Below are 14,168 nucleotides of genomic sequence, written 5' to 3'. Positions count from 1 at the left end.
ACCCATCTGTAGACTACCCCATTAGCCCTTATGGCTGCAGGCGCCACTTATAGGGTTTGGGGGGGAGGGTTTAGAGGGTGCACTTGTTTCACTATGAATGCAGTGGTTAGAGTGGCTTATGGGCCTGGCCCTCCTCTCTATGGTTCACTAGTCCACCCCCCCTAGGCTATTTAAGAGACCTATGTGCTGCTCTACTAGGCTTTCCACGTAGGTGCTGATGGTTTGGAGGCAGGTATGTAAAGGTTTTTTTTCCGATTTTTATGGCAGTGTGTGTGTATGGGGTGGGGGGGGGAGTGTCAGTGATAACAGGGGAAATGGGTGGGGGTCTGTACTTTTGTGTTTTGAGCAGTAGTGGCTCGTGGCCAGTAGGGGGTGATGTCTATGGGACAGTAATGGAATGGACGTCAGAACATGATAGTGCAGTATTTTGTGGAGTTTTTCTACAAAAGCGCCTGCTTTTCGTATAATTCTGGGTAATAGAGAATGACACGGTGATAAAATTCATCACCGTTACCGTCCCCGCGGATAACCGCGGTAAACAATCTTCATGTCATTCTTTAAGGAGAGAGGGAAGAATCAGAGTATGAATGGCCACAACCACTGCTTTGAAGAATGCTGGTGTAGAAGGACTAAGGCTGTAATAGACACTAAAAAATGACATGGGATTATTCCCCGCGGTTATCCACGGGGACGGGAACGGTGATGAATTTTGTCACCGTGTCATTCTCTACTGGGTAACTCTAGTCAGATACAAGCATATGTGTTAATTAAGGCCATGCCCAATAGAAGCGTACGTTTGCAGTTATTATCTGGTCACTTTTAATATCTTCTGGGCACTTAGACCTGGTTTAAAAAGGCCTAAGTTGCTAAGTCTAAGTTCCGTCTAGGCAGCCTCGTTAAACTTTCAGTTATACTTGCAGTACGACTAAGTCTAGGCCAGCCCTTTTAGCTGTGGTCGTTCAGCAGCACTGAAGAGGTCTAAGCCGTTTTTAGGTAGGTCTAAAACCTGGTTCGATTATCGGCATTGGGACAACTTCTCTTACTGATAATCCAAGTGCCGATTTTTAGACGTTTTTCCACTTCAATTATGAGCCCTATAACTTTTAAGGCTAGAAGTTATAAAGTCTAACTAAAAATATAATTAAAAAGTATTTATATGAAAAAGTAAAAAAGAAATGAAGAAAGAAAAGGATCGATGACGATTTAAGCAGTATATATATATATATATTTTTTAAAAAATCTTTATTCATTTTCCAAACAACAACAGTGCAAAATATAAATACATAGAATAATACCAAGAAAAGCACATTGATATTACAGACATATATGAGCAATCACTTTAACCCTCCCAACCATCCAATAATTAAACAAGAAAACACAAATACATAGAATCTTTCAATAACCTTTCCCAATTTAAAATAATAATGCAATTTCCACCCTCCCCCACTGGATGTGTAAATTCAAAGGGCAAAATCCATAATGACGATTTAAGCAGCATCTTGAAAATGAATGAAAGACTACTGCGCTTGATTCCGAAGATCCTAACTAGAGAGATATGAAGTTGAGAGAGATTGCAGACTGTCATGAAATGTACAGTGGTACCTTGGATTACGAGCATAATCCGTTCCAGGAGCGTGCTCGTAATCCAAAATGCTCGTTTATCAAAGCGAGTTTCCCCATAGGAAATAATGGAAATTCGCTTTGATACGTCCCCCCCCCCCCCCCCGCTCGCAAAGGTCCCCTCGCTCCAACCGGCACCCCCCACCGCGCAAACCGGCCCCCCCCCCCCGCCAGTACAACTTAAATTTACCCACCTCCCCATCTAGCACCAGCACCGGCACAGCTCGTGTGCCTAGAAAATCTTCCGGCTTCGGTTCATAGACAAAGCGCGCCTTTGTCCCGGCGCGCTTTTGACCTGACACCTCCGGCTTCTGCCTGCCTGCCGGCCTTGAGCATGCATCTGCGCATGCTCAAGGACTTCTAATTCTCCCTCTCGCCGAGATTCTCGGCGAGAGGGAGAATAGAAGTCCTTGAGCATGCGCAGATGCATGCTCAAGGCCAGCAGGCAGGCAGAAGCCGGAGGTCAAAAGCGCGCCGGGACAAAGGCGCACTTTGTCTATGAACCGAAGCCGGAAGATTTTCTAGGCACACGAGCTGTGCCGGTGCTGGTGCTAGACGGGGAGGTGGGTAAATTTAAGTTGTACTGGCGGGGGGGAGTCGGTTGGAGCGAGGGGGCCTTTGCGAGTGGGGTGAAGCGATGCCGGTTATCGGGGGGGGGGGGGGGTTGCTCGCAAATCGAGTCAACACTCGGTTTGCGAGTCAAAAGTTTGCCGAGTGTTTTGCTCGTCTTGCAAAACACTCGCAAACAGGGTTACTCGCAAACCGAGGTTTGACTGTATTACTGAATACTAATGCAATCAAACTAACTAACTTGATTAAACACCCATAAGTGACACGAATGTACACATTCAATTTCATTGGGAAAGGAACCCAGCAGTAGCACACGTTTCCTCAATTAGCTGGAAAATAAATAGCTAAATTTACAATTAATAAACACTTAAGAACGGAAATCCTAACTTGAGTGTGGATTGTTTTTCTAGTGAAAAGTGATCAGTATTTGCTTTTATTTTCTTACTCAAATTCTGGCACTTTCTTGAAAAGAAATGTTCTCTCTTTTTGCATTGCTGCGTTTAGAAGACACAAGCTTATCACAGACTGCAAGATGATGTCCCGGCAGAGGAGAAAAAAAGGCGACTGAACGATCTTATCGCTGTCTACCGAACAATGGCTTCCAGATTGATCGAGATGGCCGTAGGCAGCACTCAGCTTGTGCTTGTGGAAGGAGTAATAATAATAATAATAACTTTATTTTTGTATACCGCCATACCCAAGGAGTTCTAGGCGGTTTACATTAGATTAACAAAAAATTACAAGTGGTTTAAAAACAATTGAACAATATTTGGAGCAAGGAGGTAGAATGAAGTTAGGAGAAGAGAGGGGGGTAGGTTAGGGGGGGAGGGGGTGGGTAGGTTGGGAAAGGAGGTGGAAGGGGGGAGGAGGAGATTGTTGTTCATTGGAGAGGGGTGTTAGGTGTCTAGTTATAACATGAAATTGGGGGAAAAAACAACAACCCAACCAATAAACCCTTTCTCTTCGCCCTATGGGTGGGGGCATAGGAATATCCTGACTGAGGCCAGGATTCTCAAAAAACTGCGTTAAAAAGCAATGTTCTGCTAGAGAATTTAAAAAAAAGTGAGTCATTCTCTAAAAAACACTCATGAGCGGTGAGGTTGGCGGAGAGTAGGGAAGACTCGCTAAATTTACATATGCCCATCGCTGGTGATAGCGAAGGGCCCATGCGCAAAAAAAACGTGAAAAGAAAAAACAACAACCCCAAAACACAATAGTGGGAGAGACGTTCAATCGCTTCTGCTGCCAACCAACAACCCCCAGCAGCAGGAGACACGACCATTCTCTCCCACCACAAACAACCCCCCTTCCTGCAGTGGGAGAGATGCGCACTCTCACACCACAAACAACTCCCCCCCCCCCTCTGGTTGCAGCGGTGGTGACCCCCCCCCTTGCAGCGGGAGAAATGCTGATTCTCTCCTGCCGCAAACAACCCACCTGCAACGGGAGAGATACCCATGCTTCCCCCTTCCTCCGACGCCCCCCCCCCCCTCCATTACCTCCAAGTAAAAGTCTGACCGGAGGGATGCAGGTTCCCTCCACCCTGCTGGCCCGCCGTTTTAAAATGGACCTTCCCCTCCCCAGTGCTTCCTGGGATGCACTGGGTACGGGCCTGAGACACTGATTTGTCCAAGTTGTTTAAGGCCCCTCCCATGGAAACATGCTGAGGTTTTTGCGAATGAGCGTAGGATGATTCTGGAATACTTGATTCACGTCTGTGAACCAGGTGTTTGACATGTGAGTCTGTACTATAAGAATTATCTCAGCATTCATCCAGGCAATAACAGCTCCCTGTAGCTGGCAATAAGACCAAGGTGGCCAGCTATGGAAGGCAAAGAAGATCGTCTGCCTATGCGTCAGGATTGCTCTCCAGCGATCCATGTAGTCAGTGGGGGGCATGCCTCCGATCGCCCCCATTTGCATGAGGACGTGTTGTGGATAAGTCGGCCTGCCTCCGATCGCCCCCATTTGCATGAGGACGTGTTGTGGATAAGTCGGCCTGCCACGGATCGCCCACAGATCGGTTAGGATCGGGAAGGTTAGTGAATCTAGACCTAAGTCCCTCTAGTAACATTTAAGGAGACATAGTGATAACTAGCATAGGGGTATATCACTTGCACTTTTCCAGCTGTTTCGCACAGCTACGTAGAATGGATAGAGTGTGTCTGCTGTAAAAGAAAAAATCTTAGTAAAGCATAGATGAGTCATGGCATTTTCTAATCTAATCAAAATTTCTGAATCGCACATATCCAGTACAGGTTGAAGGCGATTTACAAGATAAGAGGCCCAAGCAGTGACATGGGGAAATAGTTACATCACATTGTGGAGAATGGATACATTGTTGCATTTTGCTGGGAAGGGGCAAAACGCGGACCTCACGGATCTTAATTGCACGTCCTTAAGAAGTCTGAGGTCCATGTCACTTTTAGCCTCAGCATAGGTTATGGCTCTGACAGACCTCTATGACAATTTAGCTCTGACGGATCCTAATGCTGAGGCTAAAAGTGGCTCAGACCTCGGGGGCAAAAGTTTTGCCACTTTTAGTCTCAGCATAGGGAGGTTAAAGCATTAGGATCCATCAGAGCTAAATTGTCCTAGAGGTCTGTCGGAGCCATAACCTATGCTGAGGCTAAAAGTGGCACAGACTGGCTCTGTTTTTGCAGAAACTTTTGCAAAGTGCCAGCTCTCAAATACAGAGAAAGCTTCTCCACTGTGTCCGGAAAGGAGCAATTTACTGCCGCGTTTAGCATTCCCCCAACCATTTTGAAATGCGGTTCCTCCCTGCGGGGAGTGGGCTTCTGACCCTTAGCATACACTGCATGCTGCCGGGTTTTGCCCGAGGACAGATTCAAAACAAATGCTAGGAAGTTCTTCTTTACCCAACGTGTGGTGGACATCTGGAATGCGATTCCAGAGGACGTAATAGGGCAGAGTATGGTACTGGGGTTCAAGAAAGGATTGGACAAATTCCTACTGGAATGGGGATAGAGGGGTATAGATAGAAGATCACTACACAGATCCTGGACCTGTTGGGCCACTGCGTGAGCGGACTGCTGGGCATGATGGACCTCGGGTCTGACCCAGCAGAGGCATTTCTTATGTTCTTATGACTTGCAGATTTGTCTCTGCGTCCGCCAGTAACTTGGTTTGAGAATCTGCGGAAGGGGTAAAACGCGGACCTCGCTGAGGCTAATAGTGGTGCAGACTTCAGATTTTTAAGGATGTGCAATTAAGATCCGTGAGGTCCAAGTTTTATCCCTTCCCCCATTTTGCTTGCATTCATTGAGGTTCAACAGACAGCACTTCTATTTCTATATTTGACTCTGGACACGACAAGCAAGGGAAGTCAGACTCTGAAAAGTTCCTAGACATGGGAGTGCATCACTCGCTCATTTATTTAATTCGTTTTCCCCAAACAGCTCAGAACGGTTTACAGGTTAACATACATCTATAATAATAAAACGCTAAGCGTGCATGCGCACTCGTGCCGCGAGTTCCCTGAACCCTGATCTGTCAGGGTGTGGCGGCACGAGTGCGCATGCGCTAGATGGCACGGAGTAAGGGGCCGGCAAAGGAGAGCAGGCACGAGATTCGGCCGGCCCCGGCCAGGCAAGACCCCCCTTCCTTATGAGGGAGCCGGCTGTAACCGTGTCGCCAAATAACAGCCTCCCTGTCCGACCTAGCGCGCAGCCTGGTTTTCCGTGCGGCGGTTCACTGATGAAAAAGAATACTCGCGCTGCAGAAGCTTTCCCTTCAGCTCGGCTCCCCAGCTTACAAAAGGAGCCTACAGCGAGCCCTGCCCCAGCTGCCTCCGAAAGCAAGGGACACTTCGCAGATAAGAAGGGAGGAAGCCGACGTGTGAGGAGCAACCGATGCAAGCAAAACTAACTGCCGATTTAGAAGGTTGTTTTTTTTACAGCAGTTTGCTGGGCAGGAAATAATACTTGCGGTTTGTTTTGGGTGAAGGGTGTGTGCTGGGGAAGCTGCAAACTATCGTGCATTGATTTAGGTAAAGGGCAGGGGTGGGTGTGCTGGGGAAGGGGCCCAGGGAGCAATCTTGCTTTCCATTGGGGAAGAGGTGATTTGTTGGGGACAAGAAAGATCTTGCTTTCCTTTTGGGGGAGGGGAGTGATTTCTTGGCAAGGGGTGTGATTTCTTAGCTACAAGAAATTAACTTGCTTTGCTTTAGGGGTAGGGGTGTGATTGGTTGGGGACAGGTAGTATCTTGGACAGGGGAAGCAGGGAAGGGAAAAGTACTACTGGACTGGGGGGAGTTAAAAGTAAGGGACAAAGGCTACTGCTGGACAAGGGGGGGGCAGAAAAAGGAAGAGAGGCCTCCTGCTGGACAGGGGGAGCAGGAAAGAGGTGCTGCTGGACAGGGGGGAGTTAAAAGTAAGGGACAAAGGCTACTGCTGGACAGGGCGCAGAGAAAGAAAGACAGCTACATCTATTCTAGCACCCGTTAATGTAACGGGCTAAAAAGCTAGTAATATATAATTGACAGGTTATAAATGACCATAGTTACAGTACAAGTATTTTTTTTGATGCATGTTTTATCCTAATTCAACACAATATACATAATATACAATTTACAGGTTAAATTTGCCATAGTTACAATTCAAGATGTTTCAAAACAAGTTTTATCCTAACGTGACATATACCGAGGATCTGGTGATGGGATAATCACGCGTGAGACACCAGCGTGCCGACAAGCCAGCGCTGACAATTCGGCGCAAGAAAAGCGCGCCGTGGGAAAACTTTGTTTTAAAGAGCACCGACGGGGGGTGTGGGGGGAACCCCCCCACTTTACTGCATCATGTTTGCGCTGCCGTTGTGTGTGTGCACCCCCACATTATAGAGAAAATGGAACTTTTCCTGAAAAAAATCTGAAATAGTTCAATTTTCTTTATAATGTAGGGTTCTAACCCCCCAACCCCCCCCCCCTAACAGCAGCGCAAACACTATGCAGTAAAGTGGGGGGGTTCCCCACTCACACCCTGCTTCGGAGCTCTTTAAAATTAAGTTTTTCCGCGGCACGCTTCTTTCTTGCGCCGAATTGTCAGCGCTGGATTGTCGGTGCGCTGGTGTCTCGCGCGCAACAGACTATGAACCGAGGATCTAGTACCACTATACATTTCTTTTGACCCATCCCCTACTTCCTCCAACACTCTTACCTGTAGAAGTTTTAGATGTGTGATCCCTAGTTAACTAATTCAAGTGCAGCGCAGGGTTAAATTTTTTTTTTTTTTTTAATCTCTAACATGAGTTGTTCACAACTGTTGCAAGCCTAGAATAAATTCAGTAGCTGAATTCAGTTACCACTCTTTCATTTCAGCCCAGTAAACGATGCGCAACAGAACTCTGGGGGCGGAATGACGGCAATATCAAGGTGATCTTCCCAGATATGGATCTGAAGAAAGACACGTCGGCAGGGATCCCAGTCCGAGCCAGGCCGGGAGACTACGTGCTGGTAAAGGTGAATAATTCAGATCTGCTTCTGGAATGCTGCACAGGCATTGCACTTTTTATAGCCACCGATCTCTTCATGCGGATTTATTTTTCCCTTTCAGATAACCTCTTCTAGCTCACAGACCTTGAAGGGAATTGCCCTTCGCCATGCTTCGCTGAAAGAGACTTCTGAATATACCTGAACAGCAAAATGATTTCTTCTTCGTCTTTTTAATTTGATGGAAACACTCTGGAGTTAATTTGTGCATGCACAAAAGGATTTTGGTGACTGGCCTGAGGTTTGGGATTTGAGCTTTAATATCGAATATGACAGCATAGGGCGCCGATGGTGAACTATAAAACAAAGAACTGAACTAACCAAATCTCCAGCCTACTGATAACCACCCCCGAATGCAAGACCTTCAGAAAAGAAATAAAAACGATACTCTTCAAGAAATCACTGAATCACTCTTAACATATCAATTACCTTCCATCCTCCTGCCTTCACCCCGCCCCATAGATGCTACCAGTTCTTCTCAATTTCTCTTGAATTCACCAATGATCTACTGTATCCCACCATTTATATCTCTTTTTGTAATCCGCCTTCTCAACTTCTCTTGAATTTACCAATGATCCAATATTGTAACCCTCCATTTATAACTCTTTTGTAATCTGCCTTGAACTGCAAGGTAATGGCGGAATAGAAATCTCTAATGTAATGCAATGTAACTTCTGAAAACATGAAAAGAAATTAGTCTAATCATAGGTAGCGGAATGCTTTTTTTTGTTTGGGGTCTCAAAAGCTCTGCCCTAGACCCTGCCCCAGAATGGCCAAGCTTCACCCCACCCCCCATAAGAATAGTACTAATTGTAAATGCCATTTCTTCCATTCATTTTTCATATACACACACAATATAATCTTATTAACAACACATAATGGTAATCACAAAATTAAACTACACAAAGCACGCTCTTTTTCCCCTCCCTACCCATGCACAGCATTTCTTCCTCTCTCCTCAACCCCCATATGTAGTGTCTCCTCTCTCACTGTCCACCATCCCACTTTCTCTCATTCCCTCCCTTGCTGCAAAAGATGAGGGGAAAGAGAGAGAGGGGGATCCGGGGTGCATCTCTCCAACTCCTACTACTACCACATCCAACATTTCTCCCTCTCCTATGCCCTGGATTGTGTGCAGCATCTTTTGCCCCTACCCACCAGCCCCATGCCCAACATTTCTACTTCTATCACCCCTCTCCAGCACCATGCCACATCTCTTACTCCATTCCCTCCACCGCTATGTCTAACATTCCTCCCTCTTCCAGCCCTTTCAGTCTGTTCCACTGTTCCCTCTCCAACATTTCTCCTCTTCTCTCTCTACCTCACTCCATTCCCACTACCATGTCCAACAATTCTCCCCATTCTTCCTTTACCCATGTACACTATCTCCCTCTCATTTGCACCCATTCTCAACAATTTTCCCTTTCTATTCCTTCCCCCACCTCAGCATCTCTTTCTCTCCATCCCTCCATCCTATCTCCCAAGTTCATGCCCCCTCCCTTCCTTCCACCCTTTGTCCCAAGTTTGTGCTCCCTCTCTCCTTTCTGTGTCCCAAGTTTGTGCCCCCTCCCAAGGGTGTGTATCTCTGTTCTGGCCGGCTCTAAGACACCCAAGTAGATCTCCTCCTCCTTTCTTCCAGCTGCACTTCTTTCTTCACAAAGCCACAGGCAGCAGCAACATTAGAGAATGGCCAGAGATCCTGGTGTGCTGGCTCCATGGCCACCCAGCTTAGGGGGAACATTGCCTTCTTCCTTTTCACTTTATTTCTAATCAACTTTTTATCTCCTCTCATTCCCTAGCTTTTACATTCTCATCCTCTTATTCCCTTTTATCTGCTCCCCATTACCACATTTCTACCTTCGCATACTCATTATTCTGCTCACTCATCTCCTTGACAACTCTCACACATGGATTCACCATTTCTAGCATCTCCCCTCATTATGGCTTACTCCACTTGCATGTCCTTCCTATCTTTCTTTCTCTCCCTCCCACAAGTGCAACATCTCTCCTTTCTGCCCTTCCATTCCCTCCTCCCAAGTCTGATATTTCTCCTCCCTCTCCCTCCCCCCAGTCCATCCACCTTTCCCTGTCCATCCCTCCTCTGCTCTCCCTGTTGTTTATCTCTCCCTCCCCCTTCTGCCCCTCCCCTAAATCTCTTTCCCTTTCTCCATTTTGCTCTCTCCACCAAATTTTATCTCTCCCTCTCCCCATTTTGCTCCCTCCACATTCATCTATCCCTTTATCCCCCACCCTCTTCTTTTTTAGGAAATCATCTAAACATTTTCTAAACTCTGCTAAGCTAACTGATTTCACTACATTCTCCAGCAATGAATTCCAGAGTTTAGTTGCACATTGTGTGAAGAAAAACTTCTGTATTGCTTGGTAGACTGGTATAGTCCTTTCGAAGGGGTAATATGCCTCACTTCTACCAGAGACTGAGATCAAACTTGTATATCGGTATAGCATCCCCTCTTGCTACTCCAGTTTGCTGCAGGCTTTCTCTTGTAGGGCTCCCTAATTGGAGTTTTTTAGGGAGTGAGTTGCCTTGAGGCCTGTTCCTTTTTGCCAAAAGTAGTTTCTCTTTTTCATGTCAATCAATCTGTAGTCCTCCCAGAGTTGGGTTGTCGGGAGGGCTTTTCTGAGCAGAGACAGCTGGCAGTCAGTCGGGTCCTTCGCTCTTATGTGCAGAGGACCCAGGAGATCAGGAAATCAGATCATCTCTTTGTCCTTCTAGCGGGTCCTCGTAAGGGGGATGGCGCTTCTAAGGCTACTATTGCGTGCTGGATCAAGGAGACTATTGCTTCTTCTTATCTTCTGAAGAAGAAGCGTGTTCCTAACTTTCTCAAGGCTCATTCCACTAGGGGTCAGGCAGCTTCTTGAGTTGAGTCTTCTCTAGTGCCTCTAGTGGATATTTGCAAAGCTGCAGTTTGATTTTCTCTGCATACCCCTGAACCATCTCTTCTCCAAGCAGAAGAGCCATAGCCGCTTTAGCCTTTCCTCATAAGGAAGTCGTCCCATCCCTTTTATCATTTTTGTCGCCCTTTTCTGTACATTTCCTAATTCGGCTATATCTTTTTTGAGATATGGCAACCAGAATTGCGCAAAGTATGCCAGGTACAGCTGTACCATAGAGCAATACAAGGGCAGTCTAACATTTTCATATTTGTTTTCTATTCCTTTCCTGATCAATCCTAACATTCTATTTGCTTTCGTAGCCATTCTTCACATTGAGCCGAGAGTTTCAACGTATCTTCAACGATGACCCCTAGATCCTTTTCCTGGGCAGTAACTCCTAACGTGGACCCTTGCATCATACAGCTATAGTTCGGGTTCCTCTTTCCCACATGCATCACTTAGCACTTGCTCCCATTAGATATTATCTGCTTCTTATAAACACTCATTCGTTTAAATTTAATTTTTTGTGGTTTTCTTTTTGTCTTATCCTTACTCTTTGTGTACGGTGTGTAATTAATCGCAGCAAGTAGCATTGCGATGTTCTAATAGCAGGCATAAAGAGCGTCAAAATAATTAATGTGAATTCAATTTTTGTGCCTCAGTCCATATGCAATCCCTGGATGAAGCTGACTTTACGTCAGCGAAACGGGCTCTTTTGGGAGCGGACTGACACTTAAGATATAGGCACTCATTTGATTTACTGTCTTAAGATTTTTGTCATCCTTGATATACAGGCAGGCTGGTCTAGCAAAGGCCCAAGGGTGTCTGATGCAATCTCCGGCTAAACTAACGCTAGCGGCAGCTGTGTGGGGAAGTTAAAAGTACACAGTGAGCTGCCGTTGCTGTTCCGGGGGGGGGAGGGAGGCTAGGGAGAGAAGATGAGGAAGGCGGGAAGATAGGTGAAGGCAGAAGGAAGGCAGGCATACAATGCCAGCACCGCGTATACATGATAGCAGAAGCAAGTTGGGAGACATGCAGGAGGGGCCTTAGGCACCTGGGCCAACCGGAATCTTAGGCTCATCTCCCAGTGCATTCTGGGATGCACTGGGGGTGGCCTAAGATTCTGATTGGCTTATCCCTTAGGCCACATCCCATAGGAGGGGGTGGGGGGTTCACAGGGGATCGTGGCAGGAGGGATTGGGCATACCTCCTGCCGAGGAACATTGCAGGAGGGTTTGGGGGATTGCGGCAGGAGAGTTTGGACATCTCTCCTGCCGGCGATCATTAGGGAGGGGGGGGGATCGTGGCGGCTTTGGTCAGGAGGGATTGGGCATCCTTCCTGCCACGATTGTTATGAGGGGGGGGGGGGATTGCCTGGGCCGCTGAGCTGATCGCAGCAGCAGCAATCTGCTCAGCAACCTGATCAGGAACTTATACCTGTTTTGACTTGGTCTAAGTCAAAATGTATAATTTCCGTCCAGGCAAACTTTTCAATTATTGCTACTGGACAACTAAGTGTAGGTTGGGCCACATACCTCCCACCTTACCCACTGCTCCAAACGTCCCCTACTGCTGGGCGCACAGAAGCAGTGAAAAGGCCTAAACTAAATTTTTGATACATCTAAAACCCTGTTTAATTATTGGTACTTGGATAACTTGTCTTTTTTCATTATCCAAGTACCAATTTAGGCTGGTTTTTAGATGTATTTGTTTTTTGATTATGTAACCTCTGGCTAGATAGACAATTTTCAAAAAAAATATTTTAGATGTATTTTTCAAGAATGGATGACTTCACAGCTTCTAACATAATTATATCCCCTTCATCAGATTTTGATTAATGTTTATACTTTTGACTTTTTTCTTCTTTTGATGTTTAGAATATAGTTTTCTCCTTCCTCCACTTTTCATTCTTTCCCTCTATTTTGTTGCTTGGTTAATCTATTTTTTTTTATTGAACTTTCTGAACTACACAATTGAAGCAGATACAGTAGAATTCTTTATTGAAAGAGAAACACAAAGGCCCAGACTACCAGTTCAGTATTATAAGAAGCCATCACAGATTTCAATGATTTGATTTCTAAAAGGCATGCATTGACAATCGCATTGATATGTCAGAAAGATACAGGTATAACTAAAGATATATATATTAAGACATTTTGCCACAAATGAAGTCAGAATTCTTCAAGCTTCTGATTCTTTTCTATTCTGACATGAAATGGCATTTGTTTACCATATGGCGATATAACTTCCTATGGTTTGGATTGAAGGCCTCGAGTAAGATCAATCTGCCAAAATAAGAGAAACAATTCCATATGTTATATCTCCTGGCACAAAGAGTTCATTTTTTTTCAGTATATTCATTCATTGGTTAAGAACTAATCTAAACAGATTTTCATTAAATAAAATGCAAAGGTTCTCTTGCATCTTGAAGAGTGAGTATTATTCACGATGAATGTGCATTATTGGGAAATAGCGTGCATTCTTTCCTAATTGTGCATGCATGCATTTTTTTGCACATATTTGCACCATTGGTAGCAAGAGCATGGACATGAGCACAGGTGTGAAGCATGGGCTAAATATACAGTGGTACCTCGGTTTACGAGCGTACTGGTTTGCGAGTGTTTTGCAAGACGAGCAAAACACTCGGCAAACTTTTGTCTCGTAAACCGAGCACTGCCCCAATAAACGAGCACTCAGCAATGGTGGCCCAGGGGTAAGAACTTGCCTGCGGGTGCTGCACAGCGATTCCAAAGTGTTGCCTTCCTTCCTCGGGTCCCCATGCGGCTGCCCTCCTGCTTCTGCGATGCCTCTCCCGGCTCCCATCTAAACTGGCCATCTTGAATGAGCATGCGCGCGACTTCTCTCCTAAGGCAGCCGCTCCCCCGACAACACGCTCACCACGTACAAGCACGCAGGACGTCCTTGTACGTGGTGAGCTTGTTGTCGGGGGAGCGGCTGCCTTAGGAGAGGAGAGAGAAGTCGCGCGCATGCTCATTCAGGATGGCCAGTTTAGATGGGAGCCGGGAGAGCGCTGACGGACGGCAGAGGCATCGCAGAAGCAGGAGGGCAGCCGCATGGGGACCCGAGGAAGGAAGGCAACACTTTGGAATCGCTGTGCAGCACCCGCAGGCAAGTTCTCACCCCTGGGCCACCATTGCAAACTTCGGTTGTGGAACGAATCTTCTGAGTTTGCATTAAAGCCTATGGGGAACTTTGCTTTGAAAAACGAGCATTTTGGATTACGAGCATGATCCTGGAACGGATTATGCTCGTAAACCAAGGTACCACTGTAGTTCGGACTGTCCCTTACACACATAAATCACAGAATACAGTAGGCTACTTGCATTCCTGTCAAATATAGATTCCCAAAATATGAAGTCCAAAAAACAAGAGAAACTATCCACTCCCACACAAAGACCAGAGGGAATGACCACCATGGATAGACCAGGATTGTAGCAAATTATCTGGCCCAATCCCGGTTCATCCATGGTGGTCATTCCCACTGGCCTTTGTGGCATTTAAGGTCCCCACACTTAGGGCAGATCATTGGCTGGCATAAATGTTGATGCCTATCCCT

General features: G+C 46.2%; 2 protein-coding genes across 7 annotated transcripts in view; one reads left to right on the top strand and one right to left on the bottom strand.

Annotated features, from left to right (window-relative positions):
* The window catches only part of CDK5RAP1 (CDK5 regulatory subunit associated protein 1), a 43,213-nt gene extending 34,638 nt beyond the window's left edge, over window positions 1-8,575 (top strand). For both annotated transcript variants that reach the window (XM_033962569.1, XM_033962568.1), the window contains 3 exons: window positions 2,695-2,844; window positions 7,526-7,666; window positions 7,761-8,575. In XM_033962569.1, the coding sequence (XP_033818460.1) occupies window positions 2,695-2,844; window positions 7,526-7,666; window positions 7,761-7,841 (372 nt within the window). In that variant the 3' untranslated portion in view covers window positions 7,842-8,575. The remainder of the gene's footprint in view (window positions 1-2,694; window positions 2,845-7,525; window positions 7,667-7,760) is intronic.
* Window positions 8,576-12,487: 3,912 nt separating this feature from the next.
* LOC117345640 overlaps window positions 12,488-14,168 on the bottom strand; it is a 31,298-nt gene continuing 29,617 nt past the window's right edge. For 4 of the 5 annotated variants that reach the window (XM_033914572.1, XM_033914576.1, XM_033914573.1 and 1 more), the window contains one exon: window positions 12,488-12,876. In XM_033914572.1, the coding sequence (XP_033770463.1) occupies window positions 12,841-12,876 (36 nt within the window). In that variant the 3' untranslated portion in view covers window positions 12,488-12,840. The remainder of the gene's footprint in view (window positions 12,877-14,168) is intronic. The other variant, XM_033914575.1, reaches the window with a different exon arrangement.

This window comes from Geotrypetes seraphini, chromosome 11 (assembly GCF_902459505.1).
Source record: "Geotrypetes seraphini chromosome 11, aGeoSer1.1, whole genome shotgun sequence".
NCBI classification, from domain to species: Eukaryota; Metazoa; Chordata; class Amphibia; order Gymnophiona; family Dermophiidae; genus Geotrypetes; species Geotrypetes seraphini.
This window is presented reverse-complemented; position numbering and strand designations above follow the sequence as displayed.